This window comes from Kogia breviceps, chromosome 12 (assembly GCF_026419965.1).
Source record: "Kogia breviceps isolate mKogBre1 chromosome 12, mKogBre1 haplotype 1, whole genome shotgun sequence".
Lineage (NCBI taxonomy): Eukaryota > Metazoa > Chordata > Mammalia > Artiodactyla > Physeteridae > Kogia > Kogia breviceps.
The window spans coordinates 97,195,627-97,219,988 of NC_081321.1; the positions used below are offsets into that span (position 1 = coordinate 97,195,627).

At 56.1% G+C, this 24,362-nt stretch overlaps 1 protein-coding gene across 1 annotated transcript; it reads left to right on the plus strand.

Annotated features, from left to right (window-relative positions):
• Positions 1–6,433: 6,433 nt before the first annotated feature.
• Positions 6,434–22,179, plus strand: BIK (BCL2 interacting killer). Its single transcript, XM_067010355.1, has 5 exons — positions 6,434–6,548; positions 18,737–18,886; positions 20,088–20,231; positions 20,990–21,089; positions 21,696–22,179. The coding sequence occupies exons 2-5, from the start codon at positions 18,744–18,746 to the stop codon at positions 21,774–21,776; spliced, it is 468 nt and encodes a 155-aa protein (XP_066866456.1). The 5' UTR covers positions 6,434–6,548; positions 18,737–18,743; the 3' UTR covers positions 21,777–22,179.
• Positions 22,180–24,362: the final 2,183 nt, after the last annotated feature.

Here is a 24,362-nt window from a genome sequence, read left to right on the forward strand (position 1 = left end):
TGCTCGCGTTCAGAGGCCCTCTGAGCTAGCCTGAGGCTAGGAGGGGCCCAGGAGTTCAGCTGCCTGGAGTTTGGGCAGCGCTGCTGGCCTTGGGCCAGCTCATTACAAGGGGTTTGCAACAAGCAGAAAATTTTAAGGGGCCAGAGGGGCAGAAATCCATCTGCCTATTCATGGCTGTGAGGAGGCTCCTGCCAAAGCTTTGGGGGAGAATTGAGTCGTCCCCCCCCAAAAAAGGTGGCCGGGGTAACTCTCTTCTCTGGGTTTCTAAGATGTTATTCAAGCTGCCAAGAACCAGCCTTGACTTTCAAAAATCATCTTACTGCCACTGACCCTTGTCCCCAGGGGCCTCCCCAGGTGGCACCCGGGGACCCCACCCCACCTCTAACTTCCTCTCCATCTCCACTGACCCTTGGCCGGAGACCCACCACACACCAGGCTCCGGTCCTTAGCCTTGACCTTGGTCAAGCCCGCAGTCCCTGGGAGTTCTCAGAGAGGCCGAGTGCCCTCAGCCCTCACACAGCCTGGCCTCCGGACCCTGAAGCCTAGGGTCCTCGTGGCTACCCCGGTCACACAGCCTTGCCTGGCCCTGTGTGTGCGGTCAGCCTACACCTGCCTGGCAGCAAGTCTAGGCAGGGCTGGCCTGATCCAGGTCTCTGAACCCAATGCCCAGGGGAAACTGAGCCGTGCAAAGGTTCAACTCCCCCGCCCGGGACCACCATCACCAGACTCCGAGAGGGGCCGACCCCCATGGGCTCCTTGTGAATTCCCCCACCTTCCCTCACCGCTCCAGGGACAACCGTGTAAATGTGCCTCCTCACCCCCTACTTGGGGTCCTACAAAGAGCAGCATCACCTCCCCCCACACGCCTTGCTAAAGAAGAAAAGGAAGATGCGAGCAGTTAAAAAATGTCGTTCAAGGTGGAGAACGGTCTGCGCGTCTGAAAAACGAGGGAGGGACAGAGGGAGGAAACGGACCCAAACTAGACGAGCGTCTTGGCCCCAGAATGCTCACCCTCATGCATCTACTTGCTCTGCAGGTATTTACGGAGCACCTACTACATGAGCTGTGAACAAGCCAAGTCTGGCTTAGTCTCAGTGGGGGGCAGGGAGTCAGGCAATAGACAAGTAAACAGGAAAATACATATGCAAAGAGCAGAAGGTGCTGTGAAGGAAGATAAAGCAAGCGAGGGAAGAAGGGGAGCAGTAGTAGCCCCACCAAGCACTGGGTGACCAGAACAGTCATGATGTATGAGTTGGGGGTCCCCATCCCCAGTCCCCAGAAAGTGAGGGAAAGTGGAGCTCTGATGCATTAGGCCAGGGAAGGGAAGGTTCCATCTCTCATCCCTCAGCATCCACACCTCTCTCCCCTGCAGCTCAGCTGGCCTCTCTGAGCCTCAGTCTTCTTACCTGTAAAATGGGGATGTAATAAGGTTCCCAGAGGCTTCACAACAGCTCTGTCCACAGAGGGCCTCACTAACTGGAGGACAGTGAGTATGGCTGGGTGTGGAACACAAAATAAAGGAGGCGGAGCTTTGGGGGAGGGGCAACCTGGGCACTGATATCAGTTGGATGGAGGCTGGGGTGTCCCCGTTGAGGAGCCCTGGGCATTCTCAGGGACTCCGGGGCATCGTTTCCCCTCTAATACCTCCCCACATGGCTGCCAGATTCCAATTCCCAAAGGTCTAGTCCCTCTTCTGCTCAGAGGCCTTCCATGGCTCCCAGGTACCCACAGGACAATAAGGCTGAACCCACTTTTCTGTTCCAGTTGGAATCCAGCCCCTTCTCCAGGGTGCCCTCAAATACCTCCTCCTCCAGGAAGCCTTTCCTGATATGTTTGCCTCCTCTCTAGGATGCCAGCTCTTAGTTTTCCCTCTCCTGAGCTCCTGTACTTCCTGCCTAAGACCCATTGTGTACTCTATCCTGGTTCTGTCTCACTTGGAGCAAAAGGCACGTGCTGCTGTCTCTGGCTCAGCTCCGGCCTGGGACGAGACCAAACATACTTTTCTTACCTCTTCTTGGAATAAAAAGGGATGTATAGAATTCTGATACTAGCATAAGTTAATATGCTTCTGTATAGAAAATCGGGAAGATACAGAAGAACACAAGGCCAAACATTAAACCGCCTATCACCCTTATGGCCGGAGATGATCACTATTCCCATTTTGCAGGGCTGTATTTCCTTCCAGACTTTTCTATATGGATTTGTGTGTGTGTGTGTGTGTGTGTGTGTGTGTGTGTGTGTGTGTGTGTGTGTGTGTGTGTGGTACGCAGGCCTCTCACTGTTGTGGCCTCTCCCGTTGCGGAGCACAGGCCCCGGACGTGCAGGCTCAGCGGCCATGGCTCACGGGCCCAGCCGCTCCGCGGCATGTGGGATCTTCCCGGACTGGGGCATGAACCCGCGTCCCCTGCATCGGCAGGCAGACTCCCAACCACTGCGCCACCAGGGAAGACCTGGATTTTTTTTTTTAATGTGGGATTGTACTGGACACACTGATCTGTAAAGTGTATTTCATTTAATAAATGATGCATCTCCAAGATACAGTTTCTTTTGTGAATATGTCAAACTCTTCACCAGTTCTTTGGTTTTTTGTTTTGTTTTTTTTTTAAATTTGGCTGCACTGCGTGTCTTGCAGGGTCTTACTTCCTTCACCAGGGATTGAACCCGCACCCTCGGAAGTGAAAGCACGGAGTCCTAACCCTTGGACTGACAGGGAATTCCCTCAAACTCTCCAGCAGTTTTTAATCCCTGTCTGCAATAACAGCCTCTGGGTTTACCCATCACCTACTGTGTACCAGGCCTCACGCTGAGGGCTTCCTGTGTGTTCATCCTCAAAGCAGCCGTGGGCGGTGGTAAATTTCACAGAGGATGGGACTGAGGCTCCGAGAGGCCTAAGCACTCGCCTGAGGCTTGCGTGGCGCAAGTTTTAGGTGGCAGAGTCGGGATTCTAACTCAGGGCTGTGTGACCCCGAAGTCCCAGCCCTCACCCAGCAGGCTGCAGGTTCCCTCCCCAGAAAATGCTTTTACCTCAATTGCCATTTTGTTTCACTTCAGGGGGTTCACAGACCTCCTGAAGCCTAGCTACAGACACCCAAGTCAGACAGGTCAGAGAGACCGGGGTTCAAGGCCCAGCCCTGCGATCTCTTGGCTGTGTGGTCATGGACCTCTTAGGACCCATCTCCGAGGCTCAGTTTCTTCATCTGTGAAATGAGGAGATCGACCCTTCAAGATGCCACGTAGGGTCCATGAACTCACCCAGGCAACACGCCCAGGCTCTCAACAGCCTCTTGTCCTGGGAAGGTGTCCCCACAAGGTGTCCACCAGGTGGGCGTGGGTGGAATGTCACCGTGAGCTTGCTCTCGCTCCTGGCAAGAAGCTCAGGCCCAGCTCAGGAGAGAACCTCGAAGCCCTTTGATGGGTCCCTCCTGATATTACAAAGTCCCTGTCAAAGCTGGAGGATTTTCCAGGTAAGGTGTCCCAAGGCTGGGACAATAGTCTGGGATGGCACGTGGAAAGACAGCCATTTAAAAGCTGCTCTGGTGTCTGGCTCCACAGGTGGGCCCTGGATGCCAAGGCCAGCACTTGGCAAACCTGCCTGGCCAGCCCTCTCCCTGGGGCTCCCACCTGCCCTCTCCTCCCCTCCTGGGCCTTGGGCATAGGAATGTTCTCATCTCTCTGTAAGGCACCCTCACTTCTCTCAAGCCTTTGCAGGAAGGCTGCATCCTCACCGAGGCTTCCCTTGACACACTGGTTAAAAGACCCACCCCGCCCCCACTCTTCACACACTGCCTGGCTTTACTCCCCCTCCTTGAGTGCGTGCTGTGTGCCCAGCTGCCCAGAGCTCTATTTTCCTGTCACTGGTTTCTCCTCCACTGTCTCCCCCACTTGGATGTGGGCCCTGTATTGATGCCATGAACGTGTCATCTCTAGATCCCCTTCACCTACCCCCCTGCCTGGCATACGGTAGGTGTCAGTCAATATTTGTTAAACGAACGATCAAAGAAAGTCACAGTAAGGACAAAACTCAACCCTAAGTTGGAGCAGAGGGTCTGCTGGGTCATGGATCCCTAAACCGCGGAGAGACATGGTCATGGCCTCAGCAGGAGGGGCTTGCCTGGGGCTGGGAGGCTCCAGAGGCTCCAGAGCAGGCAGCTCTTCGGGAAGGAGGGGACTGCCCACGGGATCATGGTGTTTTCTGACAGCAGGATCCACAGCCTCATGGCCCTGGGACAGGCCAGCAAATCCCGATGGGGAAGGGGAAGATGAGACCCAGGCGTGGAGGCCAGCCACGGAGGGTGGAAAGGACGCTGCAGCAGGAGTAGGGAGACCCAGGCTTCAATCTGCTTCTGCTGCTGAAGGGCTGGGTGGTCTCCGGCAAGTGGCTGGCCTCCTTCTTCAGAGCCTCGGTTTCCTGATCTGTAAAATGGGTCCACGAGGTCTCTCTTGCCTGTACATGGACCCTTTGTGGGTGCACTGGTGTCTGTAACATGGGACAGTGGTAAGAATTATAGGTGATCATAGAAAGTGCTTAGCCCTGGGGTTGAGGGATCTGAGGAGATCATGGCAGCTACTATTGTTATTGTTATTGTTATTGTCATTTGCCATCTAATCCTTTTTGGACTGATAGGAAGGCAAGGCCTTCTACAGGCCCAATTCCCATTCAGAAGGTTTTTGCTTCCTCCTGTCCATTTGATCTGCATATTATTTGGGGACCCTGCGAGGCAAATATTTTCACCCACCCCCTCCTTGGGCACTTCTATCCCCCATCTGTCCCTAAACTGTCCTCCTTCCTCCAGCTGTTCTGCTAATGTTTACTGAATACCTTACTCTGTACCTGGCACCATGGCTTCAGCCTTGAGACCCCTCTGGAAGCATTCTTACACACATAGATGAGACCATGCCATTGCTTCCCCTCTGAGTCTCTGTTTTCTCATCTGAGGAGTGCTTTCGGAGAGAGGCCCCTATTTTGGAGGGCTCCTCCCTCCGCCTGTAAAGCACCCTGTGGTTATTAGCAGCCCAGGGCAATCCGGGGCTTTGTAGGGCTTGGAGTCAATGTGATTTGGGAGGCCCTCAAAGCAAGGATTACAAAATCAGAAGAGGCCAGAAGAGAGGGTGGGAGGGGCCTTGAAGCTTAAACTCCGCTGGGAGTTTACTAAACATTTGATGATTATCTCCTCTGATCCTCCCCTATAACCCTATAGGGTGGGGGTGGGTGGGAGGGGGCATGCCGTCATCCCATTTCACAGATGAGAACAATGAAGGAAAAATCAGTATCAGCCCTCCAGAGGTGGGGAGAAGGCGAGGGGATCTCCAACAGGGAGCAAATGGAAGAAGTAAGGGGAGGGGAGCTCCCCGGACCCTGCTGTTTCTCTGTTCCCAGAGGCAGCAGGACTGAGGTAAACAAGCTTTGTTTTGCTCCTGGGACAACAGCTGCTTTGTAACCCCAGTGCTCTGCTCTGCATTCCTGGACCTCAACACACCCCAGCAATAACAGGTTGGGGACTTGAGACCCTACCCCTCCTTAGCCCACCCCAGGGCTGGGTACCGCCCTGCCTGGACCCCTTCTGATTTCTCCTCCCTCCCCCGAGGCTTTGGGGACCCTTCTCTGCCACCCATCTCCCCCTAGGCCCAGGAGCGCCAGAGCAGGGCGGGCTGCCCCCACTACGGCGATGGGAATGGAGGTGCGATGGGTGGTGCTGCTGGAAAGATGCGGAGTGGGAAGGAGCGGGGCAGGAAGACCCCAGGCTTTGGTAGGATGTTGCCAATGCTGTTTCTACAGAAGTCTGAGTCTTAGTCTTCACATTTGTGAAATAGGCTTAAAAATACCTAACACCTGATGGTTGCCAGGAGCTGGGGGAGGGAGGAAAGGGGAGTTACTCTTTAGTGGTATACGGTTTGCTTTGAAAGACGGAAGGTTATGGAGACGGACGGTGGTGATGGTTGCACGACATTATGAATGTATTTAATACCAGTGAACAGTACACTTAAAAATAGTAAAGATGGCAAATTTTGTTATGTGCATTTTACCACAGTTTAAAAAATTGAAAAAAAAAAAAAAAAACCAAACAAAACCAAACTCCTGAAGCTGCCAGCACTAAGAGCGCCAATATTTGGGCGCTGAATTCATGCTGTCATTTAGCAGGTCATTAAGTCCTCTTTGGGCAAGAAAAAAGCATCAATCAATCCCCTAGGAGTTCTTGGAGGATATAAAGATCCTGGAATATCCACCCAAACGCAGCCAGGGGTCATCCACAAATATTCCCCGGAGCAAACCAGCGCACGCGACAAAACAAACTTGCAGACCGCGGGAGGCAGAAAGACAGTAGACAAGTAAACACATCACACTTGTAGCAGCCCTGTTGCCATTCGGACCCGACTGGGTCCTGTAGTCCGTGCTATCGGCCGGGGAGGCGGCCCTGAGGGCGGGCCGGGGCGGGGCCCGGCGTTTTATATGGTCGCGCGCGCGGGCCCCTAGCCGTAGACAATACGCCTCCCGGCTCGAACGCTGCGGCCGCCGCCACCGTCACCGCCGCTGCTACCGCCGACACGAGGTGAGTCCGAGCCCTGCCCCCCCTGCTGTGGCCCTAACTCCGCTGGCGTCCGCCCCTCCGCCCAGCCCGAGCCCGGCAGGTAAGCGCCCGGGGGCTGCCCTGGGCGCCGGCTGGAAGGTAGGGGACCCGTACCCAGGTTTTCCTGTCCCGGGCGTGTTACTCGCGGGCGACGTCTGGGGACCCCGGCTCCGAAACACCTCCTCGCTGGCGGGGGCTCCAGTTCCCGGTTGGAGATCGTGGCAGCCGGGGCCCCTGCGGGCCTCAGCCTCCGCATCTGTGCAATGGGGCGGCCCCTCCGCGCCGCGCCCCGGGAACCCGGCGCCGCATCGCCCCTCTCCTCCCTCCTGCGCGGCCTCCGGGGCCGGGCTCCCACGTCCTCGGGGGACCGGGCCAGAGAGCGGGGCTGCCAGCCCAGGGCCGAGACGCCACAGCCGCGCGGCCACCAAAAAACGGAAGATGGCGTCGAGCACCGGTCCCCGCCGACCCCGGGGCGCCCCGGAGCCGCGCACCTTCGAGGCGCCCGAGACCGGCCGGACTCGGGACGCGGGGAAGTCCGGAACAGGAACTGCGCGCCGAGCGGGCGCGGCGCCCTCCTCCTACCCACGCCCAGTGCAGGTGCGCCCCGCGGGGAAGGCGCCCGGCTCGCTTGTGTAAACCGGGGACCGCCGGGCGCGTTCTATCCGGTGACCGCGAGGGGTCCAGCCGCCAGCCCCGCGTGGCCCCAGCCAGCCCCGGGGGTGGGGGTGGGGTGCCCCGTGCTCGTTACCTCCTGGGTGTGAGTCGTTTTGTAAACCGTTCATTGTTACTGTAATTTTCGCCAGGAGGAGCCACCCTGGGGGCCTTGCTGCCGCTGCTGTTGTAACATTTTTCAAGCACCCATGTGGCTTGGTGTTCTGCGCAGGCTTCGCTCCGGCTGCCCACGAAGGGAGGAAGGGAGGAAGGGAGGGTTATCGGCTTTATCCTTACCACGCTAGGGAGGGTTGTGTGCTGGCCAGCCTCCAAGGATGGGAGGCCTCAATTTACGGATGGAGAAACTGAGACATAGTTCAGGAGGCATTATGAGCCGTTTCCTAGAAGCCAGGCCAAACTCTCCACGCAGCCACTTTCCAGCTGTGTTGTCTTAGACAGGCTACTCCACCCCTGAGCCTCAGTTTGCTCATTCTGTGAAATGGGTCCACGAGGTTTCCCAACAGGGACGGAGGAACACCACCCCCAAGTGTTGGTGGCTGTTACTGACCTCTCTGGAGTTAACACTTTAAACCTTATTTCTACTTATTTTGGACATGCCCTTGGAATGGGTCCTTAGGAACAGCACATTTGGGGTGATTTGCACCTGATCCCTAAGTGGCCTGGATTCCAGTCTTAGCACCTGGCTGCTGGTGCTGCTCTTCTCTGCACCGCCCCCCATCTCCCCTCCCATCTCATTCCAGGATTTGGGGATTTCCCACCATCTTAACCTCAAGGTCACTGTGGCTTCTCCAGCCTTTTACCAGCATTAGACTGTACAAGTTTATTTTTGCTTGGGTTTGGTTTAAAATGCCTGAGGGGTCTGGAGAGGGTGGCTTCCAGAGTGTGGGCTTTCAGGGAGTGCCTCAAAATGTCCTTTAGGGTGGGGAACTTTTTCTTTTTTTTTTTTTTAATTTCTTTTTGGCTGTGCTGGGTCTTCGTTGCGTCGCTGCGCACGGGCTTTCTCTAGTTGCGGCGAGCGGGGGCTACTCTTCACTGCGGTGCGCAGGCTTCTTATTGCGGTGGCTTCTCTTGTTGCGGAGCGTGGGCTCTAGGTGCGCGGGCTTCAGTAGTTGTGGCACGCAGGCTCAGTAGTTGTGGCGCACGGGCGTAGTTGCTCCTCAGCATGTGGAATCTTCCCAGACCAGGGCTCGAACCCGTGTCCCCTGCATTGACAGGCGGATTCTTAACCACTGCAAGGATAGGAAACATTTTTAATCTACTTTCTAAAATGGCTGCCAGGTGGTCTTTCTTTTTCTTTTTTTGGTGGAACTATGTCAGCAGGAATATTTCTCCAAGCATCAGGGATTCTGTGTGGCCTTGCATGGGAGGGTGTGAGGCCTAAAACAAATGGAGTGATGTACTTAGCGGCACGGTCTTTGTGGATGTCAGACTCATCATCTCAACTCAGTTGCTTCCTTCTCTGAGAAGTCTTCCCTGCCTACCTGATCTAAAGCCACAGCCCTCTCACTCTTCCCAGCGGTTCCTCTGGCCTAGTACCTGTTTTTCGGGTAGGTAAGAAGTGGATTTATTTATAGAGAGATACACATTCCATAGACAGAATGTGGTCCATCTCAGAAAGTGAGGGACAGTCTTGGGTGAAACACTGCAGAGTGTGGGCTGGCCTAAGACTTGACTTTCTGTCTTCAGGACACTCAAGACAGTGTGGAAATTACGTGTGCTCACTTCGTGTGATTTACACTAGCCTGTAGTTCCATTAGGAGAGGAATTTAGAAAGGTCACACTCAGCAGAGCATCTCCAGTGCCCGTCACAGCCTGGGCACTCTGGGAAGAAGCTGGTTAGAGGGTTGTATGTGTTTATTGTAAATTTTATTAAGTGGTTTGTAGGTATAAAAACTGAGCTGCGAAGAAAGCAGAGAGCAGTGTTAGTCCATTTTTTCACGTCCAATCCTCTAGTAAATGGAAGGGCGTACACCGCGAAGGGCTCCATCCATCGGTGGGTCTTGACCCTGACCTCGGAGGTGTTTTCCCCTCTCCCTGGAAAGCATCCTGTTTTTAGTGAACCCACTAAGTTTGTAGACAATTAATGGCTTCTTGCTTCCCCTGCCGTGGACACAGTGGATCCCACGAGAGTCCGGCTGTTTTTTTCTTGGCTCTGAACAATTCCAAGGGGTTTCAAGGAAGTTCCCGGCACGCTTGGGATTTTGTTGTTGGCGGCCACCAGGAAGCCTGCAGCGGGTCTGCAGTGGACTTGTGCAGCCGTGGCTTTGTCCTCCCGCGGGTTGGTTGGGGCCGGGCCCTGGATGTAAGCAAATAAGTCCTCGGTCCGAATCCGTCGTTGGCCCTGAGGCAGGCAGGAGAGGCCATGCCTGGTGGTCAGGGCACTGGGGCGGGCTCGGGGAGGGCAGCTGATTATCCTAGTGTCAATATTAGGATGTGACAACACAAAACACCCGCTGGGCCTTGTCAGGCACTGCTTGGTAAACCTGTTTTTCTGGAGGTGGGAGAAGACACGGGGTCACCCAGAGTCTGAGAGGAGATGCAAGCTCTGGGCCGGAGCGGGCAGCCCCACGTGGCATCTGGGGAGGGTCACTAGTGTCTGGCTTGGAGCTCAGAGGAGGCTCTGAGGCCGGGCAGGGAGATGGGCCGGATTTCCCGTGTGCCGACAATGACGCATCCGGGAAATCCCAGCTCTGACACAGGGTGGGCATGTGCCTCTCCTGAGCTCCAGGCTCACCAGACGAGAGCTTCCCATTAGTGAGCGCTGACTGTATACCATGCATGCAGCCTCTGCCTCCTCAAAAGGTGAAGCTGTCCAGTCCAGGGTGCCGCAGCCAGGAGCTGACTGTCCTGTGAGCCCAGTTCCCTCATTCTATTGGACATTGTACTGTCGTCTGGTTCCCACTGGGCTGTCCCCGCTCACTGGGTTTCTGCTCTGAGCCGGGGCAGAGAGACAGGTAAACATTGAATGAGACCGTGATGGGCTAAGTGCCGAATCCAGGTCTGTTTACACAGGATGCTGGGTACGGAACAGATAATTCTGTCCTGGAAGGAGGTGGGTTCTGGGCTGGGCCTGGAGGAAGAAGCAGGTCCCCGATGCCAACCTGGGCAAGGCAGAGGGTGTAAAGGTGGGATTGAGGGTGTGAAGAGGTCGGAGTCGGGGGCTGAGATCTGTCCCAGGGAGGAAATGGGAGCCCCCAAGGCTGCGACTGGAGCGGCCCGCGACAGGATCTGGTGAGTGGTTGAGACGCCACAGCACTGGAGGGACACCCAGAACTGAAGGAAGCGGGGCACAGTCCTTCACTTAGATTCTTCGTAGGAACCTTAACTGAAGTATAGTTGATTTACAATATTGTGTTGGTTTCAGGTGTACAGCAAAGCGATTCAGGAAAAAAAAAAAAAATTTTAAAGATTCTTTTCCATTATAGATTATCACAAGACACTGAATGTAGTTTCCTGTGCTGTACAGTAAATCCTTGTTTATTTTATATATGATGGTGTGGGGATTTCCCTGGTGGTCCAGTGGTGAAGACTCCACGGGGAAGTGGGTTCGGTCCCTGGTCGGGGAACTAAGGCATCCTGCGTGCCGCCTGGCGCGGCCAAAAAAAAAAAGTATACGATAGTGTGGACCTGTTCATCTGATACTCCGAATTTATCCCCCCCTTCCCCTTTTGTAACCATAAGCTTTCTGTCTGAGTCTGTTTTGTAAATAAATTCATTTATACTGTTTTAGATTCCACATATAAGTGATATCATGTAGTATTTGTCTTTCTCCGTTTGAGTATGATCATCTCTAGGTCCATACATATTGCATGTTGCTGCAAATGGCAATATTTCGTTCTTTTTTATGGCTGAGTAATATTTCATTGTGCGCACCGACACACACACACACACACACACACACACACACACACACACACACACCCCACGTCTTAAAACCAATCATGTGTTGATAGGCACTTGGGTTGTTTCCATGTCTCGGCTGTTGTGAATGATACTGACGTGAACATCGGGGGTGCCTGCATCTTTTTGAGTTTAAGTTTTCCCCTTTTGTAGATATATGCCTAGGATTGGGATTGCTGGATTATATGGCAGCTCTGCTTTTAGTTTTGTAAGGAAACTCTACACTGTTTTCCATAGTGGCTGCGTCAGTTTACATTCCCAAAAACAGTGTAGGAGGAGGGTTCCCTTTTCTCCACACCCTCTTCGGCATTTATCGTTTGAAATACATGCTTCTTAAACTTAAACTGCAGACCCAAGCGGTATCTTGGCACCCTTCCTTTCTGATGGTGATGGAGAAGCACAGGGGTGTCAACAAGGACTTGGTCCACTGGGATCCCCTCCAGCCTGGCCTTCCAGGGTCTCCTCACCGTGTTTCCCCTGCCTTTTTTCTGTTCAATTCACTGAAGTGTGTATTCTTACAAAACACCGCAAGCTGGACGGTTCATAAGCCACAGACATTTATTTCTCACAGTTCTGGATTCTGGAAGTCCAAGGTCAGGGTGCCCCAGACTTCCTGTATCCTCCGTGGAGGATGGGGAAGGGAGCTCTTCTGGGCCTCCTTTAGAAGAGGCGTAACCGGCCAGCAGAACTCTCATGATCTACTTGCCTCCCAGCGGCCCCACCTTCTTTTCCCATTACTGGGCATTAGGTTTTCAACTGAGGAATTTGGGGCGGGACAGAAACTTTCAGACCTCAGCAAGCTCGTCGCAAACCATTTCAAAATCAGTTGTCAAGAGAATTATTAATCTTTTACACTTTTTCTACATTTTTTTAATGGATATTTGAGCAGGAAAGGACAGAAAATAATCTGTCCCCAATGCTTGTTTTACAAGTGAAGAATTCGGGGTCCAGAGGGGCTAAGGAATTTGTCCAGAGCAGCACAGCCAAGCTGGAGCAGAACCCAGGTGCGCGCCCAGCCCAGGGCCCCTTTGGTACAGCGTCGCCATTCATAAATACTGTGTAAGCAGTGAGACGTAAACATTTGCATAAACAGCAGGTCCTTAGCTTGCTCTCGTCACTCACAGCTAACTGTGACTTCTTCCCATGCTACCCAGAGGCCCCAGCTCCTTCCATGTTTGTGGGGGCCAACCTGCCCAGGTGGGGAGGAGAAGGGGCCGCTGGTCTTGCGTCATTCTTTCCGCTGGCATTCCGGAGCTCAGTGGGCCAGGCGCTGGGGACCTGGAGCTCGGTCAGCCCTGAGCAACTCCAGCCAAACTGTGACCTTAAACTGCGGCGAAGGGTGTGTCCTGGGGTTGAGGCCAGATTTAATGTAGCCTCCTCCGCGTAGGTGTGTGACAGGCCCTTCCTTGTTCCACCCCAGTCCTGACTGGACGCAGGAGATGCAAATAAAAGGGTGTGGGGTTACTGAGCGTGAAGCCCCAGGCCCGGAGTGGGCAGCCTTTGCCTGAGGCCACCGCAGCCAGAAGCCAAGCCAAGCCTGGCTCTCTTGCTCAGCGGATGGCAGTGTTTGCACCTGGTCCCAGGTGGCTCAGGCCAGCGCCTGTGCTGGGGTTCAAGGTGGAGGGAGGGCTCCGGTGCTGCTGTGGTAGTAGGACTTGAGGAGGGGGGGGGGTCCCTTCCAAGCTGCGACTTTCTAACTCCTGCCCACCCCACAGGTGAATTTCCAACCTTTTGCTTGAAACACCTCTCCTTCTCCTTACTTTCCTCTCCCTCTCCCTTCTTTCCTCTCTCCTTGTCCCCTAGGTATTTCTTCTTCACTTAAGGGAAGTGAGCCTCACCCACGTCAGACCAGCTGCTTGGGGCATCTGCAGGTTCATAAGTCTGGACCTCTCCTGCCAGGTGGGGAGGAAGTGGGTGGTGCAGGGGCGGGGAGTGGGCCTGGGAGGGGTCGGATGCCTGATTCCTGAAACAGACCTTTAAGACATACGTCAGTATCTCAGACCGCAGATTAAAGCTGTGAACTTGAAACCGTTGCTTTTGCTTTATTTTTTGAATCAGTGATACCAGCCCATGTTCAGGAAGAGGAAAACATTTATAGTAAAAATTCAGTCTCCTTCCTACCTTTGTCCTGGAGAGGCCCCTTCCCCTCTTCACTAATCTCCTTTCTCCTTCAGGAGACGCACTCACGCAGGTGGAGGTGTTTGTCTTTTCTTCTTACCCCTGTGGCAGCACAGTTAAGCCGTGCTCCCTGCCGTGTGCACGTGCCTTCAGGATCTTAGCGCAGCAAGAGCCTGCCAGGTACAGGCCGGCCTCACGGAGGACACATTTCCAGAAATCAAAGGAAATGTGCATCTGTGTGCATCTGTGACTTGGGTAGAGACTGTCAAATCGGCCCCCCAGAGAAGTAGTGACTAGCTGTTTCCCATTCCCTTCTGGGTCTGTTGATTTCTTAACCAGCTGTGGAGCCCCTGCTAGGTGGGAGAAAATGGGCAACAGTGGTATCTTTTATTCCTCTGAACAGTCCTGGAGGCTGTGCCGCTTCTGTGCTGGAGAGCCCTCTCTGGTTCTGGTCACACAGCCGTGGCAGAGCTGGGACTGGAAGCTGGGTCTGTCTTGCTGAGGTCACGGCTTTTCCACTTGATGCTTTGAGCACTGAGTGCTCTGTAAGCCAGGGCATTGCCCTGCTCATGGAGGGGCGGGGGAAGCCCCAAAGGAAAAGACTGGGGACCAGGGCTTTCCAGCTGGATCCACCCAGCAGCCACTGGCCTGGCACCCAGGCCTGCATTTACCAGATGGCTCTGATGTGGCCCCAGAGGGGTCATCGCCTGTTCCTGCTTTGCTGCAAGGCCTGCAGGGACAGGGGGAAGGCTGGGCTTAGGGCAACTGAGGGTCCCCCCTCCACAGAGGGGGCAGCTGTTCCCATCTCAGTGTGAGTGTGTGGAAGAGACACAGCCAGTGACACTACAGGCTGGCTGGTCCAGAGCCTGCGCTCCCTTCCAAGCCCTGCAGGCGTCCTCATGGCTGTGGGGACAGCAATTTGCATCCCGAGCTCTGGAGGAAGATGGGTTTCCACGGAGTGTGCAGGAGGGTATGTGTGGGCTGCAGCCTGGGTGGGTGTGCCTTCCTTGCACCAAAGAAGGGCTTTAAACTATTCATTTGCGAATATGCTGGAAAGAAATAGATGTTTGAAACCAGTCCAGGCTTCTGGATCTGCAGCTGCAGTGACCTCAGTACTTGGCTTTGTTTAGTCATTCGACAAGCATTTATCTGCTCTGTGTTGTGTGCCAGGAAGCAGAGATTAACAGTAAGGGCAGCTTCTTTTTACATTTTTTTTTTTTTTGGGGGGGCCACATTATGTGACTTGCGGTATCTTAGTTCCCCCACCAGGGATCGAACCCGGGCCCCCTGCAGTGGAAGCTCGGGAGTCCTAACCACTGGACCGCCAGGGAAGTCCCAGCTCCTGTTTGTCCCCCGTGAAATGGCTATTGCTAGCGTCCCCATTGAGGAGTCAGTAAGCTTGGCACAGAGGTTGACTTACCCAAGGACACCCAGTAGGGACCAACAGGGATGTCAAAAGGAGACTGAGGATGGCCAGTGGCACTGCCAGGCAAAGACTAGAGGCTTGGCACACATGGGCACGTGCTCTGTAGTGTGGTGGGAACCGGGTCCAGGATTGGGGTGGTGGGGCTAAGGCGACCGGGGGGGAGAAGAGGGCCCTTGTAATGGTGTAGCATGTCTCCCGAGGGGACTGGGGAGCTAAGAGGGGGTGGCAGGGTCAGATCTGAGGCTGCTGAGTGGAGATCAGATTGGAGACCCCAGCAGGAGCAGGGCCAGACAGCAGGGACCGGCCCTGGGCCTCCACTGGGGTGATGGGGTAGCTGGGAGGGACCAGAGCTGGCAGGCTGCTGTAGGGACCCTGCCCCCAGCCCTCTGGCTGCACTGTTCTCTCACACAGATCTAGAGGCCCAGGGACAGCCTAGGCCTGGCTGCTGATTCTCCTCCATTCATACCAGCCAGAATCTTTGCATTGGCTAGGGGCAAGAGGGCTGAGGACTTGGATTCAATTTTCACTTCTCTGACTTAGATACAGGATTTAAGTGGCGAGCATTTTAGAGTTAATCCACATACAGGGAGGGCTTAAATCACTGCCTGACAATAGTAGATACCCAAACATGAGCCAGCATTATAAGACAGTGCTTGTGCTTGCCTGGAAGAGGAACCCTATTATCTTGGGACCATTCTCCCCATTTAACAGATAAGGAAACTGAGGGTCTTGCCCAAGATCTCACTGCAAGTGAGTGGGTGGGTTCGGACGTTAACCCAAGCTTCCCCCCACCGGTCTTGGAGCATCTGTGCAGGAGTCAGATGATGAGCAAAGGGGAGAAGAGAGTCTGGTATCTTTCTTCTCTTCCCAGACCAGCTCGAGAGAGGTCCAGAGGGGTCTGGGGACCCACGCGAAGGTGCAGACGTGGGTCCTGCCCCCACACAGTTCAGTCTGGTTGGGGAGCAACCACTCCGTTGCTCAGCCATCCATGGAGCTGGTCAGACACAGCCCAGGCCTCACCCCCAGCCTGGCCAAGCTGCCAGTAGCCACTGTCCCTGGTCAGGCACCTGCCCGGTAGGGCCGCTCATCCCATTTGGTACCCAAGGTGCCCAAGGATTCTAGGCATGTCTACTGGGGACGAGGGATATTGGGACAGTGGGTCAAGGTGAGGTTCAGGCCACGTGCCAAGGTGCCGGGGAGGGGGTGGAGGGGTGAGGGTTCCGTGAGACTGATGCCGATGACGGCAGGGGCAGCTTTCCCCGGGAAAATAGCCATTTGCATAGACACCCTGGGGCCTGGGGCCTGGGGCCTGGGGCCTGAGGGCAGCAAGAGCTCCTGGTCACAATTCCTGAAATGCCAGCCTAACACAAGGTCAAGTTCACAGGGCTTACAACCTATGCAATGTTAAAACCTGTCTCCATTTATCTGGGTCTTCTAAGTCCTTTAATGGAATTTAAAATTTGTGTCCATAAAGAGTTGAAGCATGCTTTCTTAAATTCATTCCTGATCAAAAACCGTATATTTCTGTAGATGTGTTTATTGTCTATAATATTTTCTAGTCGCCTTGTAGGAATGCTGTTTTTTGTATGTTGATCTAGCTTGTTAAGACTCATTTACAATTTTAAGGTAAACTTAACTTAATTTAGTCCACCCCGCCCCAAAGTGGTGTGTCCATGCACGGCCCCAACCCCGCGGGGGTCCGGGGCCTGGGAGGAGGATTTGTGACCTTGGTTCAGCCTCCCCTAATCCAAAGGGGAAGGGACGAAAGTCAACCCTGGCTACAAAAGTGGCTTCAAACCATACTAGTTTTGTCGTCTGCTTTTTCGTCAAGGATGGCCGGTGGAGCTAGATTCACCTCATGGCTTTTCACCGACACCCAGCAGTCTCTAGAACAAACGTGTGAAGATTGAGGCACCCAGAGTGGTACCTCTGCTGGGTGTGGGGTCTGAGAAAAGTCCCCGTGACCCTCCCTGTACGTGCGCTGGCCTGCTGGTTTGGGGGAGTCGCTGGGTCAGGCCTGCTTTTAACGCTTTGCGTGCAGGTGCCCTCAGCAGGTGGCAGCACCCCGCCCCCAGCCTGCCGGGGGCCACCCTCCCTCCACCCACCAGATCGGACCTGACAGCTCCTTTCAGCCCACAGGGGAAGGGGCTGTCCTGACAGGTGCGGGTGGCATATGTCAGGCCGGGGCTCTTTTGTGGCCTTTGTGGCTGTGTTTACACGTCTGATCTCTCCAGCCCCAGCTCCTGCGGACCTGCCTTTCACACTGAGCTTTCATCTGGAACAGATGTAAAACTGTTTCCCTCTTAGGAAACTGAAACAGCCACCTCTCTTTGATACAAATTCGGGGCATTTATTCTCTCTGGAACAATGCTGTCCTTGTGTGGTTTTCTGTCTCAAAGGCCAGAGTGCCCCAGACCCCCCAATACCTGTCTGCACCCTTGATGACATCCTGTCCATCTCTGCATGCAGTTTGGATGCGTTGTTGAGAATGACTTGTCTAGACTTGCCCCGAGACACCTGGAGGACCCAGGAACCTTACCTGTGTGCCCACGAGCCCCTGCCCTGTCTGTCTTTGCATTTCCAGCTGTCACCCTTTAATGCTGAAAGCACGTGGTGAGCGCACGCACGCTTGTTTCGCGCCACGTCTCTGTGCCCGTGCACGTCCTGTCTGCAGTCCACTTCAGGGAGGAACGCTGGTCCACTCCGGCCTGGGGAGCAGGAGGCTTGGGTGTAAGCCAATTCGTTATTAATACAATTAACTTTCTTTTTTGGCCGTGCCCCGCGCCACGTGGGATCTTAGTTCCCCGACCAGGGATCGAACCCGTGCCCCCTGCAGCGGAAGCGTGGAGTCCCAACCACTGGACCGCCAGGGAATTCCCTACAATTTATTATTATTATAAGAATAATGGACTGAAGTACAGAGGTCGTTAACAGTGCCAGTTCCCCCCATGTTAAAGGAGATTCCTTCATTCCCCCACAGCCCAGTGAGGGGGGCCTCTTGATACCTTACAGATGAGAAAACTGTGACATCACACAGCTGCTAGTGGAAGAGCTGGGATTTGAACTCAGGCCCTTTGGTTCTTCATTCACTGCATTCTGGACTGAAGGCTGCCTGACACAGTGTGGGGTAGACTCTGGTGAACACGGTCACAGGCCTCACCGGCTATCGCGAGCGATGACGTGAACATGTAAACAGAGCTGCGCAGGCCGTGTCTGCTCCCTTTCAGCCCCCATGTCAGACTTCTGAGACCTCGTTGACCAGAACTGGGTTACGTGCCCACCACTAGCTGCAAGGCGTGCCGGGAAAGTGAGAACAGGAGTGTCCGACTGCCTTAGATGCACACAGATCAGGGCCACCCCAAACAAAACTAGTTCTGTTAAGCAAGGAGCCAGCGGAGTGGAGAGGTGAGACAGTCAAGCGAAGAAAGGAGGTTATAAAATACTATGTAAGGAGTGATCCCATTTTTGAAAATGTGTGTGTGCTGTGCATGTGTTTAGAAACTGGCAGTGTCCCTCTGGGAGCTGGGATTGTGGGTGACCTTTCCTCGTGTAGCTTGTATTTGCTTTTTGTGTTCGAGGGGCGTAGCAATTGGAAGCTGGCAGGACCCAAGGAATTGGCTCTCCTGCTGGAGCCCAGCCTTAGTCCACTGTGACACCAGACACTTGGGTTTTTTAGTTTGACCGCAGGCCCCTTGGGGGCCAGTATTAGAACCTTACGTTTGTAGTCTGATTTTCTCTTTTTTTTTTTTTTTTGGCCGTGCCCCACGGCTTTCCGGATCGTAGTTCCCCGACCAAGTCCTAACCACTGGACCACCAGGGAATTCCCTGATTCTCTTTTCACAAAAAAAAAAAAGACAGAAAAAGGCCATGGGAGCTTGTGAGTCTTCTCCAAATCCCTGAGGGGGTGTATGACAGAACAGAGAGGCACGGTGACTTGCCCAGAGGCACACAGCCAACATATACAGCAGGATTCACGCCAGGGGGAGCTAGGGTAAAGGTAAGGTGACTAGTGAGCGACACCCCAAAGCATCCAGTCTACGTCTTTTTTCTCCAGAGAAGAAATGTATCAAGCAAGACCGCTCTCTAGGAACCTCTTTTTGTACACCTTCCTGCAAAACCATGGCCCTGGCTTCCGGGATGGCCAAGGTGAGGGGCTTCCCGGCGTGACCAGTATCTTGGAGTTCCACCCTGTCTCCCCCTACAGGTAGGTCCCAGTTGCCTCTGGGCCCCGCCCACACCCATTCCTGGTCAGTGACTGTGGCCCGGTGGTTAGCAGAGCCTTCCTCTGGGTTCTCCAGACAGGGCTGCAGGGTGGAAATTCCTCAGGCGTGGTCACGCAGGCAGGTGGCCTGGGCGAGGCAGCCGTGCTCTGGCAGCAGCTCACAGAGGGGCCCCGCTGAGCACCCAGCATGTCCGTAGCCCCAGGATGGCCCTGGGGCGCCGGCCATCAAAATGACTCAGGCTCGTGGCCTCAAGACAGGGCGCCTCCTGCCCTCGGGACCACAGTCACCTCAAGGCCTCTTAAGAGATGGACTCAGTTTTAGAAAGTCAGAAGGAGGCCACTTCAGATGCAGACCTGACCCCAGCTGTCAGGGCAGCCAAGAAGAGATTGTCCCAGCATCAGCACCAGGGTTCTGGACGCTTCCCCCTGCTTTAGGCCTCAGGAATCCCTTAGCCCTTAGGTCCTGGACTTGGGGTTTGGGACTGGTCGGGACTTTAGGGCTGGAGGGACCTGAAAATCTGCCACCTTCCCTCCCACGCTGCATCTGTAGATGGAGCCCGGGGCAGTGTCGTCCGGACTTCAACCCGTCCCACTACCTGATTGCCGCCAGCCCTCCCTAGCAAACCCCTACCCCAGACTCGGCAGGTGGCCAAGGCTAGGCTGGGAGGGGCTCGGGGTCCTGGGACTTCCCAGCCAAGTCACCGGGATGGAATGTGGGCAGCCCGCTGAGAGCAGAGCTGAAGCTGGCCCAGGTGCCCGGTGGGCGTGTGCACGCCCCCGTTTCCATCAGGGACTCATTCAGTGAGAATGGGGGCCCTAGACAGGGGCCAGGTAGCCCCCCCTTTCTGAGAAGGGGTGGTGCCATCAGAGGTGATCTCAGGATTGGGGTCCAGGGGACATGTGCCAGGGTCCCTCCCAGGGTTCTCTGGGGCACTCAGTCATCCTGGGAGGGGAAAGGGAAGCTGACTGCTGTCATAGGCTCTCAGTGTCTCCCTGCACTCCCACAGGCGGAGGCGGGCACAGGCTTGTTCTGGGCAGCCCCCTCCCCGGGGTCTAGGACTTGCACTCCAGGGGAGGGGACCCCACGGGCTTCCTCCGAAGGGAGCCAGAGGAGGGGTGTGTGAAGGGTCCCTGCCCCCAAACCTCGCGACGAACCTGTCGGTCTGGGGCTGTGGGTCACCAGCGCAAACACGCCTGGCTCCCTGTGGCCTCCCTGCAGTGACGGCCCCCACTACTTGGCCATGCAGCTGGCCTCCATCGCCGACGAGATGGAGCTGCGGCTGCTGCTGCCCCAGTTCGTCGAGCCCATCCGGATGACCGTGTACAGGTGACGAGCCCCTGCCCGGCCCAGGACCCCCCCCAGACCAGGGCTGGCCCCCGGTGGCTCCGCTCCTGGGCAGCCCTGAAGCCCGCAGCTCCCCCTTCCCCCGCTGGGTCCCCAGCTCCTGGAGCTGGCCTGGGCCACACATCCCAGCGCCTTGCTCTCCTCCCCTCATCGAGCCGAGACAGCCCCTTTCCAGCAGAGCCTTGACTTAAAATGACAGGAACTGCCCAGGGAGCCAAGATGGAGCTCTGTGCCCGGCCGTGTGGGCGGAGCCTTCTGCATGGGACGGGGCTCAGCTTCCGGGAATTGCCGGCTTCCTTGCAGGTTTCTCAGAGCCTCACGGAATTGCCCAGGTGGGGACGGAGAGACCCTACCACAAAAGACCGGGATGCAAGCTGACACCGTCTCCTGGTCTCCAGGGAGGCAGCCTTCCTTGGAGGAGCCCAGGCCTCTCTCAGAACACGGCTCCTCCTCCCCTGGACCTGCCTCAGTGGGCCGGTGGGCAGTGGAGCGTGGCCCTGGGTCCAGCTCCGGGACGCAAGCCCAGACCCCTAGCAGGAAGAATACGGGACCACACACAGCCCATGCAGAGAGGCCTCTCGCTGGTGGAGGCGCCCAGGGAAGGGGCACAGGGGGACGGTGGGAGGGGACAGGCCCCCTTCTCCCCGCAGTTGTGTCACCTGCAGTCATGGCCGTCTCCACCCCTGTTCCTGCATAATGGCCCTGCCCCCCTTTGTCTTACAGCTTGTTTTTCCCTACAGCCACATAGGACTGAGGGACGTTCTTAGAAGTTTTGTGGTGGCTTTCACTAACCTCAGGGAGAACAGAAGCCTCTGGAGCTTCCTGACCCTCAGGGACAGGGTAAGCCTTGTTTCCAACGACCTTGACCTACATTCCTGCAAGTGCTGCCAGCTGTAGAGCAGCTGCTCCACAGGGCACACCCTCTCTGGATGCCCCAGTCCCCACCACTCCCTACTACCTGGCCCTGCCTGCTTCCCCCGTTTCTACTGCTGCCCGGTCCCAAAGGCCTCTGGGTTTGGACTCTGGTTTGTGGACCAGGTGCACGAATCCTTGCCCGCTTCCACACCTGGGCCGTGCTTTTCCCTCTGCCAGGAACCGCGTCCATCCGGCGGACTGGCTGTTTTCAACTGCACCTTGTCCTGAGCCGCTTTCCTGACTGCTTCCCTCCCTACCAGCACAGCAGAACGTCCCTCACACCACTTCCCGGCAGACAGGCAGCCCCTGGTGGGCTGGCCTCCGCTCCTGCCGTGTCCTCAGGGCCACTGGCCTCTCCTACCCCTCCTGTGCTCCTCAGCTTTCTGGTCACGTCGCCCCAGACCCCCCAGTTCCGAGCAGAGCGCTCCCCCGCCCTCGCCGGCCTCACCCCCGCGGCCGCACAGCGGGCGTGGAGCGAGCAGGCCTGGCGCAGGCTGGAGGTCCTCACTCGTCCCCGTCTTCATCCCGCAGGTGTCCCCCAGCCCGTGGCCCGAGCTGGCGCTGTCCCTGCTGCTGGTGGTGACGCTCAGCTGGGGGCGCCGCCTCCACTGACCTGCTGCTGGCCCGTGTGGGGTGGGGCTGGCCCCCCGCCCGCTCCGCCACCACCCTGGAGGTGGCCTCGTCGGTTTGGCTGGCTTTTAACCGTTTTCTGTTGGCCCTTTTTTATATTTAAACTCTGAGTGCTGGGACACTGAGGTTCACACTAGTTTTACCCTTGTTTTTTGTAAGAGAAATGAACTTATTATACCTCTGGGGTCGTTACTGGCTAATGACCTGCTCTCCAGGCCCCGGCCGGCTCTGCGGTGGCCTGTCCTGAGAAGGAGGCTCCCTCTCTGGGGTCAGCCAAATAGTGGGCAGCAGGGGGAGTGCTGGCCACACCCCCATATCCGTGATGCCCGTGGCCAAAAGAATCTGCTGGAATAGATTTCTGCGGGGTGAGGAGAGCTCAATAAAATGTTGGTTTCCAGGCAGCCTCTGGTCGTCTCCGGGGGTCTGCAGTGTGGGCTGCATTTTGCCTGTGGGGTTGGGGGAGGGCAGGGCGTGCTCCTGGCCACCTGTGCGCCCGCGTGTACCACACAGCCTCCCGGCTCCTTCCTGCACCTGCAAATGCTGGCGTGTCTGGCCCAACACAAGCTGGTTTGTCCCTTCTTGTCATGCCTTATAGTGCCCGAAGTCTGCCATTAGGGATTATTTCCTTCGGGCTGTCAGTGCCTCTTATAACTGGGCTGCCTGCTCTCCCCACATCTGCTTATCCAGCGCTTCCTTCTGGAGCAGTGCAGTCTGTGGGGATTCTCGCATCGGTGTGGTGGGGAGAGGGGGCCGGGCAGGGGGCACCAGGGCCAGGATGCCAGGCCTCCCACCCTGCGGGCTCAGCCCACCCCAGACCTGGACCCAGTGCTGTTTCTAGACCCTGCCAGGCCCTCTTGCCTCTCCCCACCCCGCATCCCCTACCTTATGCCAACCGTGGGCGGGGGTGAGCCACCTTCTTCCAGCTCCCCCACCCACGTGCCTCTCCCCCAACCCAGCACCTTCTGCAGCCTCGCCTTCCTGCTCCCTCCTGGGCCCAGGGTGGGGGAGCCTTCCCGGCCCTCCACTCAGACCTGGAGCTGATCCAGCAGATGCAGCTGCCTCCCGACCTTCCAGCCAGGCTGGTCAGACGCTGCCCCCACTCCAGACCCCGCAGGAGGCGCATCCTGCCCACTCCCCAGCGCCTTCCAATCCTCATGACTGAAGGGACCACCCGGCCCCCGGGCCTTATGCCACAGCTCCCCAACATCTGGCCCTTCGCAGCTTTAAGGCCCGACTTCACTCCCTTTCCTGTGTAAGGTGTCACTGTGTCAGGCCCTCAGGACCTCACAGGGTGAGCCCAGAATCTCCCAATTCCCAGGCAATTGCTCGGATGCCCCATCTGTGGCAGGCTGCTTCATCTGGAAAGGTCACTTTCTATCCCAGACAAATACCCCATCCCCACCAAGCTTATAGACCTGGAAGTGAGCCCAGGCCTCACCCTGTGTGGATGTACCGACTCCAAGGCCCGGGCACCCACTGTAGAATCAGAGTGGCTAAGGATGTGGCAAGGCTAAAGCCAGAGGCACCTCTTCCAGGAAGTCCTCCCTGACCACCCAGCTTGCTCCATCCTGAGCTCTCAGGACAAACTGCCCACACAACCGTGTACCCAACGTGGTTGTGGCCAGGGTTGCCCGTGGCTCCTCGAGGAGTTTGGGGCTCCTCTCAGAGGAGAGACAGACTGGAAACACTATCTGGGGCCCCCAGGTGGCAGCTGATGCTGGCTGGGCAGTGGCCTCTCCCTGCAGGAGTCGGGATACATTCTCCAGGATCATCCTGTCCTGGGGTTTGCAACATTCTTTCCACCCATGGGTATCAGGAGCCCCCACTGTACTACATCAGCTCTGGTGCAGGTTCTGGGGATGTGAAGACGGCATGGCTGCCTGCCTCAGATCTCACACTCTTTTTAGGGAAGGAAAGAAATGCACATAAATCAGCTAAGAGTATTGTCAGATGTGTCCTGAGGGCCCCAAAGGACAGAGAAAATGATGCCTGCGGTGGGTGAGAAAAGCCCTCCCTGAGGAGGGGCTGGGGGACCCGAACTGCAGTACAAAGGCCCTGGGCTGGGAGACAGGCCTGGGCATGGAGGCAGACTGGCCAGCTCGGGGCAGCGCCTGACCCACTGCGTCTCCCAGTTCACGCAACCCTGGGGCCGCGATGAGCTATAGCCTGTTACAGCTTTAGCTCCCACACGGTGGGTGCTTGACCTCCTGAGCAGATGGGTTTCCGGCCATTTGGGCCAGCGCTTCACTCTCATCTGCTCCAGACCAGCCCACCCGACTAGGGGGAAACTGAGGCGCAGAGGTAGGGGACTTGACCAAGGGGACCCAGGCCTCCACCCCACCAGGATCCTGCCATCCCAGTCAGATCGGGGTCCAGAGTCAAACCCGCTCTGGCTGCTCCACGTGGCAGTTTCCATGGTAGCAGAAAGATGCTCAGCCCTGAGGAGCTGAGAGTGGCTTCAATTTGAGTCAACAGCAATACCAGAAAGCACTCTCCAGTCCCTAAAAGGAAGAGCCAGAGGCCTGTCCCTCTCAGGTAGAGGGCAGGGGTGACATGTGGTCACCCACT

Excerpts from the sequence above, each read along its gene's own strand:
- BIK (XM_067010355.1), top strand. The coding sequence starts at position 18,744 with ATGTATCAAGCAAGACCGCTCTCTAGGAACCTCTTTTTGTACACCTTC. Across the intron at positions 18,887-20,087 it reads CACCCTGTCTCCCCCTACAG|CGCAAACACGCCTGGCTCCC; the intron begins GTAGGTCCCAGT and ends GTGGGTCACCAG. Across the intron at positions 21,090-21,695 it reads TCCTGACCCTCAGGGACAGG|GTGTCCCCCAGCCCGTGGCC; the intron begins GTAAGCCTTGTT and ends TTCATCCCGCAG.